Here is a 24,732-nt window from a genome sequence, read left to right as displayed (position 1 = left end):
CCTGCCGGGGAGCGAGAGCGGGCGGGGAGGGGAGGAAGGAGCGGCCGCTCGCTCGCTGCCGCAAGGGCTGTCGGGACGGTGGCGGCGGCGGCGACGTCGCGGGCCGCGGGGGCCGCCGGGAGGTGTAGTCCGTCCCGTGGTGCCCCGCGCCGCCGCCCGCCCCTGCGGCTGCCCAAGATGGCGGACCGGCGGCGGCAGCGCGCCTCGCAGGACAGCGAGGACGACTCGGACTCGGCCGCCTCCGACAGCGCCGACTCGGCCGCCAGCGCCGCTCGCTCCCGCTCGGGATCCGCCTCCGGCTCCGGTTCCGGTTCTCCCCGCCCGCCTCACCGCCCGCCGAGGGGTGCCGCCGGGGCCCTCAGCGCTGGGCCGCGGGGCCGCGGGGCCGAGAGCGCTGCCGGGGGGGCGGCCAAGAGCGCGCCCGAGTCCGAGTGTGTGAGTGTGGGGGGGGGCCACCGGGAATGGGGGGCGACTGGGGAGTGGGGGGGGGGCTCTGGTGTCGGTGGAACTGGGGGAACGGGGCGGGCGGGGGGGGGGCTCTGGTGTCGGTGGAACTGGGGGGCGCGGGAGGACTCTGGTGTCGGGGGAACTGGGGGAATGAGGGGGGCAGTTGGGGGGGTTGGGGCTGGAGAGCTGAGGGAGCACTAGGCTGGGGAATTGGGGGAGCAGGGCTGGGGCGGGGGTGGGGAGCAGCCCCGCGGGGGAGAGCTGGGCTCTGTGGCCCCCCCAGCCCCAGGCAGGGGCTTCCCCTCCATCCCCCCACGGCGGGGTCCTGTCCCCCGACCTGAACTCCCCATAGCAGGGCGCGGGAGGGTGGGTTTGCTGCCGGGTCAGGCCTCTTCCGCTCTCTTATCAACTCTGAGCAGCCTTCTTGTAAGTGGAGGCGTTAAAAACCTTTTACGTGTGTGTGGGGGTTCATGGTGCTGCTCGCCCCCACCGCTGCAGGGTAATTCTCCTTCTCCAGCTGTTTACGGCAGGGTGCAATTTTGTCCTGTCATGGGTTTATAGTGCTGGTTATTTCAAGTTCCTCCTGGATCGCGGCGTATTTCTGCTCGGTTGTTTTGGTGTTTGGGCTTATCTCGTTAACACATTGGCTGGTTTTATTTTTAATCTGAGGTTGTTTTTACTGCAGAGCTTGATCAGTCTGTTCTTTTACTAGAAGCTTTTCCCAGTCTGAGCTGTTCTGCTTTGTCCGGCATCTTCTCTCAGGCACAGGGTTGTGTTTCTGTCGCTGGAGCCTCTAGCAGATGTCTGTCTGAGTTCGGTCCCGCTCGGCATCTGCTCGTTATTCCTGGGCTCCTGCTTTAAGTAATCCTCTTGTCATTTCCTGAGTTAACTGTCTAGCTCCCTGTTATTGAGGGAGGGGAGCCTGCCTTCTCTGTCCATGTCGCTCTTTTCCCTCCAAAGATCCCCAGCACTTAACACAGTTTGTGCTTTTATTCCTGAGCTGCGTTCCCCCAGTGTGGCTCACTCTAGAAGGATCTTAGAGAAAGGTACGGGGAGCCCTGCATTTGTTTCTTCTTTCTGGGTCACTGAAGCTGAACTTCCAAGGGCAGAGGCGATAGGACGGGGGCCAAACCTTGTCGTAATTGTTCCTGGGATCGTAGGATGCCACAGGGACCCGGCTGCTGACCTTCCCCTCTGCTAACACGCCTTTCTCTCCCTCTCTCCGCAGGAAAGTGAGGATGGCATTGAAGGAGATGGTGAGTAATGAGTCTCTGGTGTTGCAAGTGCTGTTTGTGTGCAAAAAGTAAAAACCAGACAAAACGCCTTTCCCAATAGCCCTGTGGTTGTTGTCATCCCAAATAGTAACTTGTAATAGTAGGCAAACGTGGGATGCAGGGACAGCGAGCCCCAAACTCACCCTTGGTTCCTCCTGTGTTAGCTGGCAGTGGTGTTAGACAGGGATGCTTTGGTGCTGGCCTCTGACTTCCCCTTGGAGGGGCTGTCCAGTGTGTGTTTGCCAGCGGTTGCCCGCGGCATGGCGTGTTACGCTCAGAGAGAAACTGTGTTTCTGCTTCTGCCCTGACACCAAACTCCTTTTTCTCCTCTGCAGCTGTACTCTCAGATTACGAAAGCGCAGAAGACTCGGAGGTAAGAGGAGTCTCTGTCCTGGTGTTTAAAGGGTTCTGCCGAGTGACTGCATCTCACGTAATTTTAGCACAAAACCCAGTTTGTGTCCTTCGTTCTCTTCCACTGACCCCGTCGGCAGCGATTGCCTTTGTCTCAAGGTATCAGCGCGTGTGCTTCACACCAGAGACTCAGAGTGAGCCACGCTGCAGCGTAGCCATCGCTGTTGCAGAGGAAAACGGTCTCTCCCAGTCCGAGCCCCTCGCTGGGCAGTTCCCGCACTTAACAGTCCATGGCGCTGGACCCAGCCCTGGGGAGAAGCCACCTGTGCTGCTGGGGGGGTGGATGTAGGGCCAGTGTGTATGGGGGGAAAAAAATGCCCGGCTCCTCAGACGTTGGATACTGGAAGCAGAATTTACGATGGCTAAGAAGGGTGTGGAAGGAAGCGCAGGATGCTGGTTGCATTCTAATTAGCTGAAATTAAAAAAACTAAGTGCTGGGTTGGAAGCGTCCCAGGCAGCATCACTGTCTTCTGCAGCTGGAGGGGTAACGCACCCCGTGAGTGCTGGCAGCTCTGTGCTGGGTGTGTGCTGAGAAAATCCTGCCTCGTGTGCACTGAGACCCCATGCCCCAGCCTGGGCAGCAGCCTGTGGCTGTAGGTTTCCCTGGATTTTTAGTGCAGAACTGTAAGTTTAATGTCTCCAGGAAGTTCCAGTTTCTAATGATGACACTGAAGGTTTTCTAATGAAAACACTTCTCCTGAGGCAGCTGTTTTGGGGATCTTGAGGGGGGCAAGAGTTGGAGAAAACAGCAGGGCAGATGATGAAATCGAAGCTCGTAGGGGCTGTTAATTTGTGAATTAATCTCTGCCACTAGTGAGGAAGGAGCGCAGTGGGCTGTAGAGGCAGCACGTGAAGGGTAAGGGGCAGTTCCCCGTGTTCACCGTGCAGCAGCTCTTCAAGCCTGGAAACCTGTGCGGAGGCTCCCTGGAGGCTCGGCGTGCATAGAAGCAGAGCAGCGCTGGTGCACGCTGGGCTGTTGGAGCAGCGGGGGTATTGCATCACTGACATGCCAGGATGACTCTGTTCCTGTGCCTAAAAATAATGCCACGTCTGGGTTTCCCCAACGTAAACAAAAGGAGCAGTTGATGTGCAAATACGCTGTGTTGAAAGAGAAAAATAGAGCAGTCTTTTTGTTAATCACGCAGAGCTATTTTTAGTGTCAGTTCCAGCCTAAGCAAGGCTTGCAGGCTCCTGGAGGGTGAAACGAGGTCACGCTCCTGCGAGCAGAGTGCTCCGAGTGAGTCAGCTGAGTAACTCCAGGGAATTTGGAAACACGGCCCTGGTTGGATCCGGGCCCTCGGTGTGGGAAGGAAGGGACCGTCTGAGGGCCCTTGTTCACTGGTCTCCCTGGCTTGCAGAGGCCCTTCGCTTTCAGAGCGGTGAGAGGCTGTGGTTTTGTGGCAGAGATGGTCCCGGCTCTGTTCGGGAAAGCTTGACTGTTGGATCTGATGTTGCTGGTGGGAGTTGGTGGGGAGAGGTGTTGGGTTTAGTCTTTGCTTTTTCTGTAAAAATACAGGGATAGGAAGAATCTCGAGAGCTAATCCTCTGCTTTGGAAGAGTCAGGTCTCTAACAACTGGAACAGGGATCTAACTCCGAATCTGGGGACTTGTGTGGGGAAATTCCTGGGGGACCTGCTGCTAAAGGTGTGCGTTTGAGTAACTGGGGCTCTTTCAGGCAGAGGAAGAGGATTACAGTGAGGAAGAAAGTGCCAAAGTGGAACTGAAGCAGGACAGTAATGATTCCTGTGAGTCAGCAGCAAAAGCAGAGAAAGGGGATGAGAAACCTGACTCCAAAGGTGCTGTAACTGGTGAGAGGCAAAGCGGGGATGGGCAGGTAGGTGTTAAACGTGTTCTCTGGGCCATGGGGGGCTTCTCCATGCAGCAGAGGGACTGCTGCAGTGGTAAGAGCTGTCTGATTTTGACAGGAGAGCACTGAACCTGTTGAGAATAAAGTTGGAAAAAAAGTTCCCAAGCACCTGGATGATGATGAGGATCGGAAGAACCCAGCTTACATCCCGCGCAAAGGGCTCTTCTTTGAGCATGACCTCCGAGGGCAGACGCAGGAGGAAGAGGTCAGGTATGTGAGCATCCCCCACGTGTCTGCCTTTCTCTGGGAGGGTGAGGCCAACTCCCAGGCCAGTGTTTGGCACCACAGCTCCTTTGGCGTGAAGTGCTGGGAAGGTCTGTGCTTTGGTTGCCTGCTTGCAGTGTCCTGCCAGGACATTTTAGCTCTTTGTTTTGAAGGAGAGACTGAGTGTGGTGCAAAAAAAACCACAAGGAAAGCCTCTTGCCAAGGACCAGTGACCCTTCTTGCTGCTTTTCAGAAATAGCAGTGGGTAGAGCAGCAGCTGTTGGGCAGGAAGAGTGGGAGGAAGAAGAGACGCTGTCTCCTGTGCATGCCCTGCCCTAGAAATGCTCGAGCTTTGCGTGGGGGGCTGGTTGAAGCTGCCACGTCCCTTGGCTTTGCAACATCTTCTTGGTCCTCCCTGTGTAACTGTTCCAGGCCAAAGGGTCGTCAGCGGAAGCTATGGAAGGACGAGGGCCGCTGGGAGCACGACAAATTTCGGGAGGACGAGCAGGCCCCCAAGACCAGGCAGGAGCTGATAGCGCTTTATGGCTATGACATCAGGTCGGCTCACAACCCCGATGACATCAAGCCGAGGAGGATGCGCAAACCAAGGTGAGCAGCAAAGTCAAACCAGAGGCTGGCTCATCCCAGAGGGAGACCTCGGCCCTTGTGCCAGGCGCTTCAAACAACAGGTCTGAAGCCCCAAAGGGGGAAAGCACTGTTGTTGGCTTCAGCCCCGGCGTGGGACCTTGGTCCTAGGAGTTACGGATGCTGCATCCCGCAGAGGGGTTCTCTGGCACCTCTCACCCATCGATTTATTCCCAGTCCTTTGTACGATTTTTCTCCCTCAGATTTGGGAGTCCTCCTCAACGAGACCCAAACTGGTCCAACGAGAGGCCAAATAAGCCCCCAAGGCACCAAGGTGCAGACAGTGCTTCAGCTCCCCCGCGAACCTTCACCAGCAGGAGCTCTGCAGGTACAGGGAGGATGCCCCCACCCAGAAACTACCCAAGGATGGGGGGCTACAAAGAGACCCGTCTGAGCTACCGAGCTTCAGAAGCAAGCATCCAGCATCTGTCTCGAAACGGTGAGCAAGCAAAACAGGACAGCAACTATAGAGCAAAGCGTGCAGAGCAAACTCCACCAAGAGACAAGTCACCAGAGATGGAAGCAGCACATGTCCATGGCAGCCCTGTGAAGGAGGAGATTGCTTTGGAAAATCAAGCCACAGCTGCTGATGCTGCACAGCCACCACCAGACAGACCAATTGAAAAGAAGTCTTATTCCCGGGCAAGAAGGACCAGAATCAAGGCTGGCGATGCGGGGAAGCTGGCAGATGAAGTGCCCACTTCGGAAGGGTTGACTCCTGTGCCTCCAAAACCTGTGCAAGCTGAGACGTCCCCCCCACCACCCAAGAACAGTAACTGGGAGTCGCCGGTAGAATCCAACTTGGATGGACTTGAGCAAGAGATGACCCAAATGAATCTCACTGAGCAGAACTGGACTCCGGGGCAGTCGCAGTTCATACAGCCCCGGGAGCTGAGGGGTAAGTGGGTGCAGCCTGTTGGTTTTCCACTGCAGCCCCCAGCCAAATGTAATTCTGCATTCATGTAGTCAGTCAGAGCTGAACTGTCTCTGCCTTAGTCCAGTCTCAGGGTAGGTACGTGGTGGTGATGCATGCTGCTGAGAAAGTGCAGTGGAGATGGTTAGAGAGGACAAAACAGAAGAGAATAAAAGGGAAATTTAACATTCTGGTGTAGGTTAATTGAATTAGGGCTGGGAAGGATATAAGAGTAGATCCTTTCCCTCTCTCTGCCCTGTTTTGTGTTGAGGACGGGGAAGCTTCAGTGAAGCTGAAAGCCTGTATGTGGAACAGGCAACAGGGACTTTGTGCGGTGTGAATCACACCCTGGCTGCTGCGGCAGGAGTTAGGGAGATAAGGAGTGTTGTGCTCAGTTGGCAGGTAAGGGTAATGAATTACCGGGCTCCTGTAACGTCCTGCTAGGAGGGAACGTTCCTCTGTTTATCAGTTTATTTCCTAGCATTGAGATTTGGTTGCCACTAGCTAAGGCCTGACGGGGGTTGGCAAACTCATTTGTGCCTGCTAGGAGGAAGCTGCTCTGTTCGCAGCAGCAGGTAGGTGGGCTGAGGGAGGGATATGTGGCAGAGTCACCCCCGTGCGAGCTAAGGACTGAGTTCTAGTTGAGCATCCATGCGAGAGGTCATTCAGGTATAATTATCTCTTTGCAAAATTAGAGTCTTTTGTGGGGAGTGTTAAGAGTTCTTCCTGAGGGAAATAAAACTGGAGCAAGGAGAAGAAAGCAACTCGCTGCTTTCATAAGCATCTCTTGAGGTTTAGGTCATGAAACCATAAGTTGTCTTGTACTGATGTGACTGGGAAAATCTTTGTGTGAACAGACCCTTGGTCTCAACTGTGGATGTGAGTAGATAGGCTTTAAAGAAGCCAATAGAATGAGAGTTCAAAAGTGCTGTGATTTGCAGCTGAGATTATGTACTTTTTTAATGCTTAAAAATAAAGCACCTTAACAAATTTACTGTGAGACAGCTCTAGACTGCAGATAGGAGACCACTTTCTGTCTGTAAGAAGGACATATTACTCTACTGTCCCTTTTTTTCTTCCTAGCAGAGAAGGTAGGAGTTAATTCTGGGAGGCATTTGGCTAGGTGAGCCAGCCATCAGGTCATTCTGTATGTACAGCAGGTATGCCTGCGCGTATATTTGCAATATCAGCGATCCATGGGCGCTTTCAGTGTTTGTTTTGTCCACTTCAGGTCCCCTGGAATCGCCTGTGATCAGTTTGGCACTGTGGTTTTAAATGCGTGCCCTAACTTTGTTGTTTGAATTGAAAGGAGCCCATGATAAAAGTGGTTACGCCCTGTAGAGGGTTTAAACTGCAGCTTACCCAGTCCCACATGGATCCTTGTTTCTACTCTGAAGAGGTCCTTGTCTCAGTGGGAACAGAGCTTAGATCAGGACCTGGATTTCAAGCTGAGGATTTTTTTTTTTAGCAAGATTTAAAAGATGTTGAGCAGCGTGGATGATTATACAGCAGCACAACAGCTTCTAATTTGTACCAAAATATTTAAAATTGTAACTTAAGAAATGAAGTTGTTAGGAGGTTTCTCGCCATGAAAGCAAGAGCTGTGCCTGTTTGTAGTACAATAACGTCCCCAGGCTGTCATACAGCCAGGGACAGGCGTCTCCTGGCAGCACCCTCAGCGGGTGAGGTGGCTCTTAACTGGGAACAAATGCGAACCATAATAACCAGTTTGTTTCTTCCTCAGGTATTCCTAACCATATGCACGTGGGAACTGGGCCACCACCTCAGTTTAACAGAATGGAGGAAATGGTAAAGCATGTTGCGTGGAGTGTGACTCTTGCTTTTAGAAGCGTGGAAGCCAAGCATTTACTTGTTTCTGGGTTGTAGTAATTAGAGGCTGCCTGTGACACCTCAGCCTTTCTCTTTTGTGGGTGTTCATAGCTTTTACTGTGTGACCCAGATAGAGGTTTGCAGGGGCTGGTGGGGGAGTGGGTCGGTGCTCCCACACTGGAGGGAGGGCTCCTGCCCCTCGTGCTGACCCTCGCCTTTGGACTCTTTCAGGCAGTGCAGGGGGGTCGCGTGAAACGCTACTCATCGCAGCGGCAGAGGCCGCCGGTGCCGGAGCCTGCCCCCCCCATGCACATCAGCATCATGGAAGGGCACTACTATGACCCACGTGAGTGTTTCCCTCCTGCTCTTGAGGCTCCCTGTGTGCTCAGACCTGGGCAGCTGGAGCAGGAGTCCCTCCACTCCTGTTAGGGTTGGGCAGATCGGGGGCTTCGTCTTCCCTTTCCTTTGTAAATAGCATCATGGCATTGTCTCGTATGGTAACTAACAGGCTGTTCTGAGCCTTCCTGGTCGGTGTTTAAACCCACTGAAATAAAATCAGTGTTACTGCCACCCCTCCCTGTGCAAGGGCTCTCTAGGACACTGCTTCTCTTCATGAGAACTAGGATTTAAAATTAACTTGAAATCAGAACAATGTCTTTGACATTTAAGAGCAGGGAGAATTACAGAATGAGACTGAGGATGGATTAAGAATTTACTCCAGCATTTAAAGTGTTGGAGAAGAAATTCCCTGAGTATTCTCCTGCTTTTTAAAGGGAGTAGGAGGCTTTTCTGTTGGGAGTATGTAGCATCTGTGAGCCTGGTAGACTGTGTGTGCCGATGGGAATGTAGCTTGCAGCACTGCGTTCAAGTCTTGTAACCATAGCTGGCTGGGGTGTGCGTGTGATTTGCTGCAGTAGCATAAAATTCAGTGGAGCTTCTCCTTACCAACCGTTGTGTGTTGCAGTACAATTCCAGGGACCAATCTACACCCACAGTGAGAACCCGGCCCCGCTGCCGCCCCAAGGGATGATTGTGCAGCCAGAAATGCACCTCCCTCATCCAGGTGAGGAACCAGCTCCTCAGTGGGGCACGGGGGCAGCTGATACTGACGTTGTGGTTGTGCCCTGAGGCAGCTCAGCCTGTGCTAGGGAGCAGATTACTCTGGTTTCACATGGCCTCTGTCACTGGGGGAATCCATTTTCCCTATTTCTACAACATGGAAGAGGCCTGCTTCCCTCATCCAGTGGCACTGAATCAATATAAATTTTAAGGAAAGAAAAATAGGCATTTCTGGCCCTTGCAGCCAGTGCAGGACTGAGGTGATCTGAATGTTTTGGCAGCCTTTAGCTGGATGTCTGCAGGTTCTGTGCAGACCCTCCTGGCTGAGTCACTTCCCCTTCAGTGGGGCGTTTGGCTTTGCCAGTTGTTCTAGGCTGGTTCTTCAGTCGCTGCTGCTTGTAGGTCAGAAAAGCAGAAATGAGAGCTGTTGAATTGACATGTTCTCTGTCTTGCCCACAAAAACTGTTTCCTGAAGTGGGTGTGCTGACGGGAGCAGTGTCCGGTTCCAGTGAATCGGGACCTCGGCATCAGGGAGGGGGCTGAGCTCCGCTGTGCTGAGAAGCGCTTCCCTTTTTCCCTCCCCAGCACAGGAGCTGAGGTCTTGTGGCTGCAGGAAAGGCCTTTGAGCAAAGTGCTTCTCCTTCCTGCTGCGGCAGGGAAGGCGCAGCCGTGCTGACCTGCTGGCATTGTAGCTGCCCTGGCCCTCCATGGGACATGCTGGCTTTACACGCAACATCATGTTCAGTTTATTTTTGTCTCTTCCCAGGTTTACATCCCCACCAGACGCCAGCCCCCATGGCAAACCCTGGGCTGTACCCTCCGCCAGTCTCCATGCCCCCAGGCCAGCCCCCACCACAGCAGCTGCTCGCACCGACTTACTTCTCCCCTCCTGGAGTCATGAATTTTGGGAATCCTGGCTACCCCTACCCCCCAGGAGCACTACCCCCTCCGCCCCCTCCTCACCTCTATTCCAACACACAGGTAAGCCAGCTGCACGTCTCCTTCCTGAGCAGGAGCTTTTGAGAGCAGATGGGATCCTGTGGAGTGGGGGTATATTCTCTGAGGCTTCCTGGGAGAGGATGTGGAGCAGCTGGGCTGCTCCGTGGTGGGAGGTTGTTTACTGTCATCCCTCTCTCTGCTTGGGGCGGGTAACTGGAAGGGGCTGCTCCCATGCCTGCTGTGCAGCTACCCTGGATTCAGTCAAGGTCTAGTGGATGAAATGCCTGTATTGGTGGATCTCAGAATCGAGGTCTTCCCCTTCAGAAGAGGGAAACAGCCCACCGGGAGCCTGCAAATCGTTACATCCCCTCCAGGTCCATGCTAAGCCAAGGACACCTTGAAAATCGTTTTGGAAGTCCTTTCTGTTTGAGATGGAGGCAGGAGGCTGGAAACTGGCTAGTGCTGTTCTTTGGTACCGGCCAGGAAAGCCCACGGTGTGACCAGCATGGGGCTGGGTTTTTTGGTTTTTCGGGGGGGACGGCTTGGCGCCCGACCTCTGTATCTGCAGTAGCTGCTGGGCAGCGAGGAGGCAGATCTCTGTGGGCATCGTGATGACGAACCTGCCGCTCCCCGTGGCCGCCATGTGAGCGGCACACGGCTGACACGCAGTGGCAGGCGAGAGATGTGCATGCTCCCCGAGCCCTGCAACCTCTCTGACCTTCTCTGCTGCCCTGGGCTGATCCCAGCTGCCCTGGCAGGGAATCACCCTGCTTTTGGGGCAGATCCCGAGCCTCCAGGCAGCTGGAGGGGATCTTGGTGTGAAGGGGAACTGTTACCTGCCTTGTCTGTGCAGAAAAGCAGTAGCTGCTGCTTTTGCAAAGCACAGACATTGTATGGCAGTTGAGAAACTCTGTGGGGTGAAGGAAGCCCATCTGCCGCAAACTTCAATCCGGTGTGGCTGTGGGTTGCTGCAGCCTGTACCTGCCCACCCTGCTGAGAGCAGGGAGACCCTGGTAAGGGGCAGCAGCAGGCAAGGGTCCTCCGGGAGCTGTAAGTGCTGCTGTTCTTTGTAGCCTTGGGGAGCACAGCACAAATCAACCCCCATCCCCCTGTGGCTACTCACCTTCGGTGCTAGGTGGTAGTATCTTTTCACAGCTCAGGTGTGTGCCGTAAAGGCTGTCTGAGGCACGTGGTGCTCTCGCAGGGGATGCAGCTTTCTGTGTCCCCCCCCCCCCCCAACCCTGCTGCAAAGAGCACTGACCCTTCTGCTCTCTGGGGAATGCAGGCCCAGTCCCAAGTGTACGGAGGGGTTACATACTACAACACTGTCCAGCAGCAAGTGCAGCCCAAGCCTTCTCCACCTCGAAGGACATCCCAGCCTGTGACTATCAAGCCACCACCTCCTGAGGTACTGTCTCCTTGGGATGAGTCTGCATGTGTGTGATGTGGTACCGTTGGGGTGTGCGTGATGCTGCAGTCTCCCTCTCCCATCCAAAAACCCACGTTGTTCCAAGGAAATCTTAAACTGTCTCATCTTTGACATGTCCCAAACCTCAGCTTCTCATTGCAGGTGGTAAGCAGGGCTCCAGTTAATTTGAGTTTCTAAATACTTTAAAACTAAACCCACGTAAAAAGTAAGTCTGAAGTTGACCCTTGGTTTTGTTTTGTTTTTTTTTTTTAATTTGCTCAGGGTAGAAAACAGAACACTTCAGAGAGAGAAAAATCAAGTTCTAAGCTAGGAGGTAGTGACTTGTCTGGAAAAATAAATGTCAAGACCTTAGTAGATAATTCAGGCAGCGGACTTAAAGGCTTCCGGAGATGAGAGCCGTTTCTCTGTGCTGGGAACAGTTTCCTTGCTCCAGTGCCGTGAGCTGTGTGTGTGTGTGCATGCCAGAGTGCCACATGTGTGTTTGGTTTCCTTTTTAATACCTTGCTTAGCGTACGGGAGCTGAGTGAGCCTGAATTGTGGCAAGCCCAGACCCGGGCAGGCATGTGCTGGTTGTTTCCCCGTACGCAGGGAGACAGCGCGCGGCATGGTAGAGGGCTGGGAAACATGCAGTGTTTGTAAATCCACTGCAAGGTTGTCTGATCGAGGTGCCCTTTGAAAAGCCTCGCGATGGAAAAATGTTTAACCGCGAGGAGAGCTTGGCTGAAGGGAGCTGGTTGTGCCCGGAGTGGGCACGGAGGAAGCCGGAGGCGTGGGCGGGCGGTGGTTGTGTTTTGGCACCCAGGCGTGGAGAGTGTTTCTCACAGGACCCTGGCGATAGCGCTGTTAACTGCTGTGTGGTGTTTGTGGTGGAGCAGCCTAAGCCTATGCTTCTCTTTCCTCTTCCCCACCAGGACAGCAAAGGTGAAAAATCAAAGGAGAGGAGCAACACGTAGGGATGCAGCCGTGGGAGTCCCAACACCAGACTCGGCACCTTGGCAAGGAGGAAGCTCCTTCTCGGGAAAGGCTCCTTCCCTGTGCGTAGGTGAGGCAGCCGGATGAAATCAGCTGCACCGTCTTGTGCTCAGGGCCAGGCACCTTCCCTCTCTGGTTTTACCGGTGCCCTCCCGAAAACCGTCTCGCCGCTGCTGATCTGCCCTCCTTCCCCCTCCCTCACTGGGGCACAGGGGTCACTGAAGAATCAACCCCCAGAGTCGGTCCTTGGCCACAAGTTCTCGCAACTTCACTCTTTTACTAAACATCTGCCCTTTTCCCTCTCTAGGATGTTAAACTCGACTGGCTTGATTGTGGTCTCTGTTTTTATTTAAGAAGTGAACCAGCTCCCTCAGTAAAGCTGATTTGTTTCTTTTGGGTATTTCGAATTTGTCTGGCTAACTGGAACGTAACATCCCCCGCCCCCTGTGGAGACAGCTGATAGGTTAATTCTTTGTTTCAACTCTCTTTTTAAATTAGCAAGTTTATTTCTGCCATTGTTTAAGCATAGGAAGGGCAGCTGAGCGATAGGAGTCTGTCAGGAACGCGCTGGCTGTGCAGTCACCACTTAATTTAGAAGCTCCTCCCGTTTCTTTTTCCGAACAAGCCCCGTTGGTAACTTGTGTCGTTGGCGGTTTCTGTCCGTGTGTGTGCAAGCTCTCAACTCGCATCAGATGGGAATCCGTATGCACGAGCATGGGGCGACCCCCTTCCCTGCTGCCACAAGCTCACCTTGCAGAGCAGGGGGAGATTTCCACCCTCCTCCTGCACCTCTGCCAAATCAGTGGCAGAGAGGGAGGTTTATGGGCGTCCAGGCACCTCGACGCTGCCAGAACAGCCCTGCCAGCAGACAAACCAGCTAGACAAGGCAAGCAGAGGAGTGATTTGCTCCTAGCACTTGGGTGTTGCTGCTGTGGAAGTGGAAGGGGGTGTTGTAACCCGCCTCAATGCATCCAGCCCAGGCTTCCATCCCCAGGAAGGAAGCGCCTCAGCCCCGCGCCTGCCACCACGTAAACCAGCATTCCCCCGGGGACCTCAGCAGCCTTGTTTCCCCCGTTAGGATTCCAAGGCCGATCTGCTGGGGTGACCAGCAACGCAGCACCAAGCGTGCCAAGCCGGGCTCGGCTGGCTCTCCCGTGCCGCAGCGCTGCACCGCCTCTCTGCAGCATGCATCCCGCCGGCACCGTGGCAGGCGGAGCGGCTCCGGCTCCCAGTCACGCTCGGGCTTGGCCGTGTCCTTGCAGCCGTTTGCAAATTGCATTAGGAAACTTGGCAAGGCAGGCTGCCGATTCCTGCCGCTCTCCCCGAGCACGTGCTGGGGCAGCATGGGGAGGTGCCAGCTGCTGGCGCAGGCCGCTCGGTGAGAGGGGGAACGTCGCTGCTCCAAGCAAGCGGTGTCTTGGCCTCCGAGTCCCCATCTGCAGCGAGGGAGGGGTGCCCAGCGGCCCACCTGCCTGCTCCCTGGTCGAGGTCGTCTCATGCATGCCCGGCTCTCCAGCAGAAATCCCTTCTTTGTTTGTTGTTTGTAACTCGATGACCTTTTGTACCTAATTTCAGATGTCAAAGCGACATTTTAAAAGCAGAAATCCCTTACGTTTTACATGTAACTGTTTCTCTGCCTTAAGGCTGAAATGTATTGTTAACATATCGGTCGCATGACTGAAGTCCTGGACCTTACAACACTGTGATGGGTTTTTGGTTTTGTTTATTTGGATTCCTGTCCCTTAGGAGTGCACATTTGTAACCAGCATTGTATTGGCACGCAGATGAGAATACATTTTAGAAAGTAGCCAGCTCTCTTGTCTCTCCTTCCTCGCGCTGAGACCTGCAGGGGCAGCGGGCACAGGCACTCTCCTGGGGAGGACCGGAGGCCACGTGCCGGGAGCTGCTCTCCCCTTTCCAGGAGCTCCCAGTGGGACTGGAAGAGCGGCTTCTCTGCAGCCGGCGCCAGCTGCCCTCGCCCCCGCGCCGGCGTCCCCGGGGAGCAGCTGCAGCCTGTCCCCAAGTCCAGCTCTGCCCCGGCAGCGGGGCTCGGTGCAGAAGCGAACCCCCTCCTCTCCTCTCCCTGCAGCCTCGCTCGCTCGCAGAGGAAGGAACAACTGGTGTGTAGGTGGTGTGGGAGCTGCCGCCTGCGCGCTTCTGTGCCACGCTGCCTCCCTCCGCCTCAGCACCGCCACCACAGCCTCCCTTTGGCCCACGGCCCGGCTTCCCACGGCAAAGGGGAGGGTGGGTGGCACGTACCCCGCTCCTGCACCCTCCCGGTATGCCCCGATCACAGGGGTATCGAGGGAGCTCCCCAGCGGCGTCTGCCCTCCTGCAGTCAGCCTTGGGCTGGGCAGGGGGGACACAGGGAGGGGGAAGGATGCAGGCAGCGTCTGCCAACGCCGCAGTGGAGGGTGGCTTGGGAGGGCAGGGGACCTCAACACACCCCCCCCCCCCTTTGCATCCTGCCCCAGCCCCTGCAGCTCTCCCTGGCTTCTAGCCTCGCTGCCGGCAGTGGGGTTGGGGTCCCAGAGCCCATCTGGCAGCAGAGACAGGAGCCATCGACCTCCTACCCCCACTGCCATCCTGCCCCTTCCCTCACCAGCACCCCTGCCTCAGTTTCCCTCCCTGGCAGAGGGCTTAGGGCTGAGCCTGGTCCAGAGGCCAGCTCGGACCATCGCAGGGACCTGGTGGAGAAGCTGCCAGCTGAGAAGCCCCTCAACTGGGGGCTCTCCCCTTCCCCAAATGCTGAGATTCCCTCTCCCGGCACTGCAGCCGGGAAGTGGGTTAAGGCGCTGGCTCGGGGAGGGATTTTTCCCTCGGTGTAATTTTTCCCTCCTACACAAGGTCTGTTTTGAGCAGTGCCTGGAGGCTTCGCACCCCCCGCTCGGCTGCCAGGGCGGGGGAACGCAACATGGCTGCAAATGGAGGCGCAGGCTTTGGGAGGGAAGCGCCTGCTCCAGATCCCAGCTCATTAGGAGAAATAACAGCAAATTAATTAAGCTAATAGCTCGCTCTGCACCAGCAGTGCCCCCGTCCATGCCGAGCCGGGGGAGAGGAGCTGGGCCGAGCCAATGGGCCCGGATCTGGGGCGCGTTTCCTGGGGGCAAGCATGGCCCTTGGCATGGCACGATGCTCCGGGTCCCTCCTGCCCATGTGGCCCAGCTGCAGCCTAGCTGCCACCGGCAAGCATGGCCTCTCCGTGCCTCAGTTTCCCCTCCTGCTCCCTCCAGCCTTTGCTGTCAGAAGCCTCCTCCATGCACCCACAGCTTGCACCCAGGGCTGGGGACCCTCGTCCGGCTGCCCCAGGCAGAGGGGACGGAGGAGCTCGGCCGGGTGGGAGCGTTTCGGGGTCTTGGGTGGGATGTGGCGGGGTCTGAGCACTGGGGCCTGGTGGGGTAGATGGAGGTGCCACGGGGTGGAGGAGGACCATGCCGTGCCATCCCACCGGGGCGCAGTGCAGCTGGGGATGGGGACGCGGGGACACGTTTTGCTGCTTTCCCGCGGCCGCACGGATGGAGTTGCCAAGCAACTGCCTGGTGGAGGCGAAGCGGGAACAAAGCGGGAGCTGCTGGGACCCCCGTCCCTCCATCCCTTCCAAAACCCCTCTGGGGTCTGCCTGCCTGGGCACGGTGGGGGCTACAGGGTCACCCACCGTGTCCCCTCGGCCGTTGCCACCATCCCACCCTGGGGCTGTCGCAGGGCCGCCGGTTTGCAAGGAGCCAACCCCTGGAGATGGCAATTGTGGGAGTACGTGGGGGTCTTTCCCCCCATCGCTGTCACCACTGTTGCCGTAGCCGGAGGGGTGCGGAGCGGGTCCAGGCCCCTGCGCCTCCCCAGCTGCTTGCGGCAGGGCCGGGGGCGACGGGGCTCGGGCAGGGCGGGTGCTCGGCACCCAGCGGGCAGGGGGCACGACGGCTCTGCCCCTGGCAGGCGCCACGTCCCACCCTGCCCTGCCCCGGCACCTGCCCTGGCTTGCCAGCCCGGCAGGGCCTGTTCCCGGCCTGGCAGGCGGCGCGGGGGGCAGGCAGCTGCCCCGACCTGCCTGGCCCTGCCCGCCGGGCGGCCCTGGCCCCAGGGGGGGTGCCCGCACCCGGGTGGGGGGGTCCTGCACCCACCCCCGGCCCTTTCCCACGCTGTGATGGGGTGCAGAGAGCTGGGATGCAGGGGGCAGGGGTGGGTCACCCCACGCCTGGGGATGTGCCCCCCTCGGAGGGGACACCAGGGAGGGACACCACGGGGGGGGACACAGTCCCATGTGCCCCAGGGCTGCCGGGGTGCTGGGCTGGTATGGGGGGGCCGCGTGGGTGCGCCGGGGAACAGGGTGTCAGGGTGTGACAGGGGTGTGACACGGGTGTGAGACAGCACGTGGGGGGGTGAGACTGTGTCCCTCTGTCGGGGTGTGTGATAGTGCCACCGGTGTGACGGCGGGGGGGGTGTGTGACAGGGTGTGGGCTGTCCCCCCCCCCCGGCAAGGCCGTTCTGCGGCGTGAGGGTGCGGGGGCTCCGCCGATGTGTCCCCTGCGCGTGACTGATGGCGTGTGGGCGCGTGGCCGCGTCCCCGGTGTGACGGTGCCGCGGGTGGGGGGGCGGTACGGGGGCGTGCAACGCATCACCTGTGCGGGGCTGCTGGGGGGGGGCCCGCGACCGTGTCCCGGTGCGTGCCCGCCGCCCGTGAGGCTGCACCCCGGTGTCACCGCATCCCCGGGCCGGGTCCCGGTGCTCCGGTGCGGCGGGCGGGCGGGGGGCCGGGCAGGTGCCGGCGGCGGGGCCGGGGGCGGCGGCGGGGCGGGGCGGGGCGGGCGCTGGCGGCGGCTCCGCGGGCCGCGGCGGGGCGCAGCGCGCAGCAGGCGCGGGGCGGGCGGGGAACGGCGCCGGGGCCCGAGCCCGACCCGAGCGGAGCGGAGCCGCCCCGCCGCCGCCGTCGCCCATGGCCCCCTGAGCCGCCGCCGCCGCCGCCGCGCCCGGGCGGCCATGAAGCCGCTGGAGAAGTTGCTGAAGAAGCCGGGCTCGCACCTGCCCGCCCGCCCCTCCGCCGCACCGGGACCGGCACCGGGTCAGGGATCGGGACCCGGAGCGCGGCGGCAGAGCCTGTCGCGCCCACCCGCCTCTCCCGAGGAACCGGCGGGGCCGGCGGGGCCGCAGCCGGGGGGCGAGGGCCGCTGGTTGGAGCTGCGGCCGCCGGAGGCGCCGCTCCGTTCCCCCGAGGAACCGTCCCCGGGCGGCGACCGGGACCGCGACCGCGACCGGGACCGGGACCGGGAGCCGCCGAGCCCCGAGCCGCCGCCCGCCGCCCGCTGCTGCTGCTGCGGCTGCGGCTGCGTCCCCGCCGCGCCCGCGCCCCCCGAGCGGCTCCTGGCCGCGCTCCTGGAGCGGCTGCCGGCGGGCGGCGCGCACGGCCGCGGCTGCGGAGCAGGTACCGGGGGTCGGGGCTGGCGGGGGCGGCCGCTGCGGGACCCCCGGGACCGCGGCCGCGGGGCGTGGGGAGGGGATGGAGGGGCCGCGGGCACCGGCGAGGAGAGGCTGCGGGGGTGCCCGCTGCGACGGGGAGACGGGGGGCGATGCGGCAGCGGGCGGCGCTGGGGGGGAAGGGGGGGGGGGACGACGGGACCGGGGGTGTCTGACGGGCAGCGGGGGACGCCGCCGGGGTGCCCGGTTGGGGTGGCACGGTCGGGCCGGGTCCCCGCCGGGCCGGGGCGTCCGTGGCAGCGGGGACGGGCAGAGGCACGGCGGGGTGGGCAGGGGTCCCACCGGGCATCGCTGCCCGCCACGACCCCGCGGCGGAGGGGGGGTGGGCAGGGGCACGGCGGGGGCTCGGCGCGGCAGCGAGGGGGGCGGCAGCGCCGGGCCCGGGGATGGGGGGGGGGGGTGTGGGGGGGGGGCGAGCTTGGCCGGGCACCCACTGCCGCCGCACAGCGCAGAGCCGGCAGCCTCCCGGCTGGTTAATCTTTAACATTTTCCCGGTGCTAAAATTAGCCCCGACTGGAGCCGCAGCGCGGGGCGGGGGGGGGGGGGAGCCGGGCGGACGCCCCCTTCCCCCCCGGTAGCCCCGGTGCCGTCCCACCGCCGGGGGTGTCGGGGTGGTTCTGGGTGCGCGGAGCTGGGTGGGAGCCAGGCTGGGTGCAGGGGGGCTGGGAGCGCTCCCACACCACGGGGGTCCCTGCTCCGGCCGACCCCCCCATCGGCTGCCGGGGCGCGGGGCTCGGGAGTACCCCGAGATGGGGTGGGGGCAGCGGGGAGCCCCATCCCCACGCTCCAGGGACCCCCAGGGCCGGGGTGGGGCTCACCCACCGACACGAGGGAGCCCTTCGGGTAGGAGCGAGATGGGACTGGCAGCGCCAGGCCCTGCCTGCACCAACACGCTGCCAGGCCCGGCCCTGCGGTTCCCCGGGCTGGTGGGGAGCGGGGGGGGCAAGAGCCAGCATGGGGGTCCAGAGGCTCCCACCAGCCCCACATTCCCGGTGTGGGAAAGCCATCCCTGCGGCTCTGAGGGATGCTGTGGGTGCTGCAGAGGGATGGGGAAACTGAGGCAGGGCTGGAAGGGACTGCAGCCTGCAGGGACATGGAGGGGGGGGTGTTCGATTCCTTCAGCCCCCCAAGCAGAGCCCGGGAAGGGGCTGCACCAGGGGCAGGGGGGGCTGGGGGCCATGTACCCTCACCCCCTGTGCCACCAGTGCCCCTGCCCACCCCGGTCCCCACGCAGGTGCAGGGCGCTGGACGTGGGGTACTGGCCCAGCGGCACTGGGGGCCAGCGTGTCCAGCCTGTGTCCCAGACCAGTGTCCCGCTTTCGGCAGCAGCTTGTCCCCCATGGACACTGTGCCCCGGCACGGTGGTGTCGGGGGAACCTCAGCCCCAGCTTGGCACAGATCCGTGGCTGGGTTAATAGGCCAGGGCCTGGGGGGCGGCTGGGGGGACGCTCTGCACGGCCCCTTCTGCAGGGACGGGTCCTTGGGCCTCGGAAGGACCCTGTGGGGGCACTGGTGTCCCACCATGGCGTCCCTGGGGCACGCAGGCACAGCCCTCTGGGCACCCGTCAGGCTGGGGACCTGTTCAGTGTCCAAGGTCGAGGGTTGCTCCGGTGCTGGGCGAGGGAGCGGTGCCTCATCCAAAGGTCGCAGCGGTGGCTGGGTGCTGACGCTGACGGGCACCGCTGCCGGTATCGGCCCCTCGGTTCACCCAGCCGTGCTGTGCCAAAACACCCTCCCCACGGCCGGTGCTGCTTGTGCTGGCCCTGAGAGCCCAACCGTGGGCACCAGCTTCCTCGGCACCAGCGCAGTGTGCCCTGAGCGCGGCTGCCCAAATAGTTGCTGCTGCCACCTGCCCTCACTGCCTGCCTCGGTTTCCCCAATTGCCCTGATCCATGTCCCGGTTTGCCCAGGCTCTCGCCGGGGCCGGCGGGTGTGCCGGGGTGTCACGGCTCAGGTCCTGCCCTGCCGGTGCCTCTGCCCCTGTGGCATGCTTCTCCCGGGACCTGGCTGCCCCGCAGGGCTGGGAGTGGGTTTGTGAGTCAGCATCGCGCACGGGGCGGGGGGGGGGGGCGCTCAGCGTGGGGTTCAGTGTCTCCTGGTGTCACCCTGGGAATTAACATCGCTCCCCTCGGCCACCCGCTCCTCTGGATGCGGAGCCTCCCGGGGGTGTCCCCGGGGGGGCTGTGTAGGGCAGGGTGCCCACACCTGCCCCCCATCTCCCCCAGAATCGCTGCTGGACGACATTGTGCTCACGCACTCGCTCTTCCTGCCCACCGAGCGCTTCCTGCAGCAGCTGCACCAGCAATATCCTTGGGGGGCACGGAGGGCCGTGGGTGGGTGTGGGGAGGGCATTGGGGTGCCACGAGGGTGGGCATGAGGGTGCAATTGGGAGGGGTCCGAGGCTGGACCCAGGGAGGGCGTGAAGGTGGTACAAGGGCAAACGTGAGGGTGCAACCAGGAGGGCATCAGGATGGGCATGAGAGTGCCATGAGGGTGACAAAAGGGTGGGCATGGGGAGGGCAGCAGGGTACCGTGGTGGGGGCACATGGGAGCAGCAAGGAGGGAATTGGGGTGCCATGAGGGTGGGCATATAGGTTTCAGTGCAAAGGGGGCAGCGGGGTGCCACCCGGGTGGGCAGTGGCTGCCAGCGGGTGGCTGGGGTCCCTCCTTGCCATGGTGTCTCCTTGACGGTGCCACCTTCGTGCTGGCGGTGGGCAGCCCCCCGCCATGCTGGGAGGAGGGGGCCGGGCTGCGGCGCAAGCGGGCAGTGCTGGCTGTGCTGCTGCATTTCCTCGAGACCTATAAGGGGCTGCTGCAGGAGGAGGAGAGTGCTGGGAAGGTGATCAAGGTGGGTGTCCCCCCACCCCGTGACCCCACAGCGCCCTGCAGCCCCCCATGCTGACCCCCTCTTGCCCCCCCCAGGAGCTCTACCTGCTCATCATGAAGGACACGTCCCTCTACCAGGACCTGGAGGATGAGATCCTCAAGCTGCACCAGCTCGTGGAGACCGTGGAGCTCAAGTGAGCAGGGAGGCAGGGGGTCCCCGGGGAGGGCAGGGGGTCCTGGGGGGCCAGGAGGTCCCTGTGGGTCAGGGGGCTCCTGGGATGGACAAGGAGTTGTGGTCCTTGGGGATGCCCAGCAGCTGGGGGGGGTCATTAGATCATTAGCAATCCTTGGGTAATGAGCAAGGACCTGGGGGGGGGGTGTCTGGCCCCTGCTCTGGCAGAGCACCCGAACAGGGCTCGCGGTGTGGCACCCAAGGGTGCTGGCTGTGCCGGGGCCCCCACCTGACCCCGCGCCCATACCGCAGGGTGACCGATGAGACGCCCCCCCCGAACAAGCAGGTGAAGCCGCTGTTCAGGCATTTCCGCCGCATCGACTCATGCCTGCAGACGCGGGTGGCTTTCCGGGGCTCTGATGAGAGTGAGTGACTGCGGCCGGGTGCCAGGATGGGTGCCGGGTGCTGGGATGGGTGCCGGATGCCGGGATCCCTTCCCTGGCCTGCCGTTGGCTGCGAGGGGCCGTGCCTGCTCTGTGCCTCAGTTTCCCCAGTCAGGGCTCCGGAGCGCCCCGGGGAGGTGCACGGGGTCCGGCGTGGCCCTGATGCCCCCCCCTCTCCCCAGTCTTCTGCCGCGTGTACATGCCCGACCACTCGTACGTCACCATCCGCAGCCGCCTCTCGGCCTCGGTGCAAGACATCCTGACCTCCGTCACCGAGAAGCTGCAGTACTCGGAGGAGCAGAGCGCCCGCGAGGACGCCCTCATCCTCGTCACCATGGCCTCGTCCGGAGGTGCCCGCTGGGCCAAGGGTGGGTGGGGGGGTTTGCAGGCAGGGGTGGGGGTCCGGCCGGTGCTGACCCCCTGCCCACACTCTGCCTGCAGAGAAAGCAGTGCTGCAGCCCAGCGAGGAGTGTGTCTTCACCACCCTGGGCATCAACAGCCACCTCTTCGCCTGCACCAGGGACACTTTCGACTCCCTGGTGAGCACCGCGCCGTGCCGGGGACCCCCCCAGCCCACCCAACCCCCAGGGCCACGGTGACCCTCTGGGCACAAGAGGGGGGACCCTCTTGCGGGACCCCCGTGCTCCAGCACCCTCCGAGCATCCCTGTCCCCACGTCCCCTGGCAGGTTCCACTGCCCGAGGAGATCCAGGTGGTCCCGGGGGACACGGAGATCCACCGCGCCGAGCCGGAGGAGATTGCCAACCACCTCACCGCCTTCCACTGGGAGCTCTTCCGCTGCATCCACGAGGTGGGGGGTTGGCTGGGGGGCTAGCGGGGGGCTACGCCGTGGCAGGGGGTCCCTGACGATGTGCGTGTCATGTCCTGCCCCCCCCCCCGGCAGCTGGAGTTCGTGGACTACGTGTTCCACGGGGAGCGGGGCCGGAGAGAGACGGCCAACCTGGAGCTGCTGCTGCAGCGGTGCAGCGAGGTGCAGCACTGGGTGGGCACCGAGCTGCTGCTCTGCGAGTCGCTGGGCAAGCGTGCCCACCTCCTCAAGAAGCTCATCAAGATCGCCGCCATGTGAGCGTGGGGCCGGGGATGGGGGTGTGTGTGTGTGGGGGTCCCCTGCCTGCTCCTCACCCTCTCTCCCTCCCCAGATGCAAGCAGAACCAGGACATGCTCTCCTTCTACGCCGTCGTCATCGGGCTCAACAACGCTGCCATCAGCCGCCTGCGCCTCACCTGGGAGGTAAGGGGCCGTGGGGTGCCCTGGACACCCCCAGGTGCTCCCAGACCCCCCCCCCCCGGGTGCTCATGTCCCCACCCCGGCTTATCTTGCAGAAGCTCCCAGGGAAATTCAAGAACCTGTTTCGGAAGTTTGAGAACCTGACGGTGAGAGGTGCCCGGGCACCCTGCGGGTGTTGGGGGAGCCCCAGGCCCCCCCCGCCGGGGTATTTGGGGAACTGGTGGGCAGGAGGTGTTCTTGCACCGTCCCAGGGTGTCCTTGCCCCTGCCCAGGCCACCAGTGATGGCCGCAGTCCTGTGCTCACGGCAGTGAGCGTGGGCAGGGGGGTCCAAGGCAGGCTGGGCAGGGTCCTGGCACCCATGGGGAGCTGCCCCCCCCAGCCCTGACCTCCCCCTCCCCCCCCCAGGACCCCTGCAGGAACCACAAGACCTACCGGGAGGTGCTGGCCAAGATGAAACCCCCTCTCATTCCCTTCGTGCCGCTCATCCTCAAAGGTGAGGGGGGCACAGGGGCTGCCCATACCCCATGTGGGCTGGGGTCTTGCTGCTGCCCCGTGGGGCCCTCCCTCACCCCCCCCTGCTCGTCCCCAGATCTGACCTTCCTGCACGAAGGCAGCAAGACCCTCCTGGATGGGCTGGTCAACGTGGAGAAGCTGGTGGGTGCTCCTTGCTGGGGGGGCGGGGGGGGAATGTGGCCAAGGGACCCCCGGGGTAAGGCCAGGGAAAGGGGGGAGCCCACCGAGGGGATGGGGCCCTCCTCCTGACCCTGCAGTGGGGTGGGGGGCCCTGGGGGGTGCAGGGTCCCCGGGGTGCAAAATGGGATCCAGGGAGGTGGTGGTGGGGTGTCCCTGGTGGTGGGTATGCCCCAGGGTGTGCAGCAGGGTCCCAGAGGGGGGGGGACAGTCCCCGAGGTCCTGGGGGGCAAGTGGTCCCTGGGGAGCTGGGCTGGGGACTGACAGGGGTGTGTGCGCTCTGCCCCAGCACTGCATCGCTGAGAAAGTGAGGACCATTCGGAAGTACCGGAGCCGCCCGCTCTGTGAGTGTGGCGGGGGGGAGCCGGGACCACCACAGCCCCAGCTGGGCGGGGGCGAGGGGCCAGCGCTGCGGGAGGGGGTTGACCCCGCAGGGTGGGGGGATGTGCATGGCCCTGCATCCCTCCATCCCCACATCCCTCCATCCCCGCATCCTCCCATCCCTCCATCCCTGCATCTCCATCCCCCCATCCCCACACCTCCATCCCTGGATCCTCCCACCCCTCCATCCCCCCACCCCTCCATCCCCTCATTCCTGCATCCCCATTCCCGCATCCCTCCATCCCTGAGTCCTCCCATCCCTCCATCCCCGCATCTCCATCCCCGCATCTCCATCCCCGCATCTCCATCCCCACATCCCTCCATCCCCACATCCCTCCATCCCCGCATCCCTCCATCCCCACACCTCCATCCCTGGATCCTCCCATCCCTCCATCCCCTCATCCCTCCATCCCCGCATCCCCATCCTTCCATCCCTGCATCCCCGCATCCCTCCATCCCCACACCTCCATCCCTGGATCCTCCCATCTCTCCATCCCCGCATCTCCATCCCCGCATCTCCATCCCCGCATCCCTCCATCCCCGCATCCCTCCATCCCCGCATCCCTCCATCCCCGCATCCCCATCCTTCCATCCCTGCATCCCCGCATCCCTGGATCCTCCCATCCCTCCATCCCTCCATCCCCTCATTCCCGCATCCCCGTCCCTCCATCCGCGCATCCCCACATGCCTCCATCTCCCCATCCCGGGGGCTGTGTGGTCCAGACCCCCCCGTCACTGACGCCCCCCCCAGGCCTGGAGCTGGAGGCCTCCCCCAGCCAGCTGCAGACCAAGGCGTACGTGCGGCAGCTGCGGGTCATCGACAACCAGAACCTGCTCTTCGAGCTCTCCTACAAGCTGGAGCCCGGCAGCCAGTGAGGGCCGGGGGGGCCCCCGCCCCGGGGACCCCCCCCACCCCGCCCGGGGGGGCCCGGCCCCCCCCAGCACTGACGCACTTTGGCCAGGGGTCCCGGCCTTGCGCGGGGAGGGGGGGGGGGCACAGCTGGGTGCTGCCCCCCCCCCCCCCCTTGGCACGGGGCGGGGGGGCAGGTTTGGGGACCCCGGGCGCACTCCCCCCCCATTCCCCCTGGCACCCCACTGCTCCCCGCCGCCCCTCCCCCTGGTGGGGTGCAGGGACCCCCGGGGGGGCCCATTCCTCCCCCCCCCTCTATTTTTGTACGTGCCCCCTCCCCCGCCCGCCCCTGCCTCGCCCCCCAGACGTGTATATTTTGTACCGAGCCGCCGTCCGGAATTGTACATTTATTTTTTAAGAAAAAGGAGGAAAAAAAAAAAAAAAGGAAGGGGAAGGAACAAAAAACAAAACAAAAAAAAGGCCCGGGGGAGGCGGGGGGCGCGGAGCCCCAATAAAAGGCTGTCCCGGCGCCCGTCTCCTGATGTCATGCTGCGGAGTGATGTCATAACCGTGCTGCTGGGTGAGGTCATGCCGGGAGCAGGGGGAGGGGTCACGGGCACGGTCCCCCCCGTTACCGACCGGGGGGGGCCTCGATCTTCTCAA

The 24,732-nt window shown here is 61.6% G+C and overlaps 2 protein-coding genes across 3 annotated transcripts; both read left to right on the top strand.

Moving 5' to 3' along the window:
- Positions 1 to 141: 141 nt before the first annotated feature.
- CASC3 (CASC3 exon junction complex subunit) lies at positions 142 to 13,797 on the top strand. Of its 2 annotated transcripts, XM_069786368.1 has the most exons (13): positions 142 to 435; positions 1,676 to 1,703; positions 2,057 to 2,094; positions 3,808 to 3,966; positions 4,058 to 4,209; positions 4,636 to 4,812; positions 5,052 to 5,746; positions 7,506 to 7,570; positions 7,823 to 7,937; positions 8,556 to 8,654; positions 9,417 to 9,631; positions 10,875 to 10,997; positions 11,930 to 13,797. In XM_069786368.1, the coding sequence occupies exons 1-13, from the start codon at positions 178 to 180 to the stop codon at positions 11,969 to 11,971; spliced, it is 2,166 nt and encodes a 721-aa protein (XP_069642469.1). In that variant the 5' UTR covers positions 142 to 177; the 3' UTR covers positions 11,972 to 13,797. The 2 variants fall into 2 exon arrangements, with proteins under 2 accessions (XP_069642469.1, XP_069642470.1); XM_069786369.1 differs by lacking the exons at positions 142 to 435; positions 1,676 to 1,703; positions 2,057 to 2,094 and adding an exon at positions 3,566 to 3,589.
- Positions 13,798 to 16,829: 3,032 nt separating this feature from the next.
- Positions 16,830 to 24,299, top strand: RAPGEFL1 (Rap guanine nucleotide exchange factor like 1). Its single transcript, XM_069786367.1, has 15 exons — positions 16,830 to 17,406; positions 19,685 to 19,763; positions 20,157 to 20,307; positions 20,382 to 20,479; positions 20,770 to 20,882; positions 21,083 to 21,250; positions 21,342 to 21,439; positions 21,588 to 21,710; positions 21,804 to 21,982; positions 22,060 to 22,150; positions 22,243 to 22,293; positions 22,554 to 22,641; positions 22,738 to 22,802; positions 23,128 to 23,182; positions 23,971 to 24,299. Exons 1-15 carry the CDS (start codon positions 16,965 to 16,967, stop codon positions 24,093 to 24,095), a joined length of 1,926 nt encoding a protein of 641 aa, XP_069642468.1. The 5' UTR covers positions 16,830 to 16,964; the 3' UTR covers positions 24,096 to 24,299.
- Positions 24,300 to 24,732: the final 433 nt, after the last annotated feature.

Source organism: Haliaeetus albicilla, chromosome 7 (assembly GCF_947461875.1).
Source record: "Haliaeetus albicilla chromosome 7, bHalAlb1.1, whole genome shotgun sequence".
In the NCBI taxonomy this organism is placed as follows: domain Eukaryota; kingdom Metazoa; phylum Chordata; class Aves; order Accipitriformes; family Accipitridae; genus Haliaeetus; species Haliaeetus albicilla.
This window is presented reverse-complemented; position numbering and strand designations above follow the sequence as displayed.

Coding starts and splice junctions, on each gene's coding strand:
- RAPGEFL1 (XM_069786367.1), top strand. CDS start 16,965: ATGAAGCCGCTGGAGAAGTTGCTGAAGAAGCCGGGCTCGCACCTGCCC. Junction 20,308..20,381: donor GTGCTGGGAAGGTGATCAAG/GTGGGTGTCCCC, acceptor TGCCCCCCCCAG/GAGCTCTACCTGCTCATCAT. Junction 23,183..23,970: donor GTACCGGAGCCGCCCGCTCT/GTGAGTGTGGCG, acceptor CGCCCCCCCCAG/GCCTGGAGCTGGAGGCCTCC.
- CASC3 (XM_069786368.1), top strand. CDS start 178: ATGGCGGACCGGCGGCGGCAGCGCGCCTCGCAGGACAGCGAGGACGAC. Junction 5,747..7,505: donor ACAGCCCCGGGAGCTGAGGG/GTAAGTGGGTGC, acceptor TTTCTTCCTCAG/GTATTCCTAACCATATGCAC. Junction 10,998..11,929: donor TCAAGCCACCACCTCCTGAG/GTACTGTCTCCT, acceptor CTTCCCCACCAG/GACAGCAAAGGTGAAAAATC.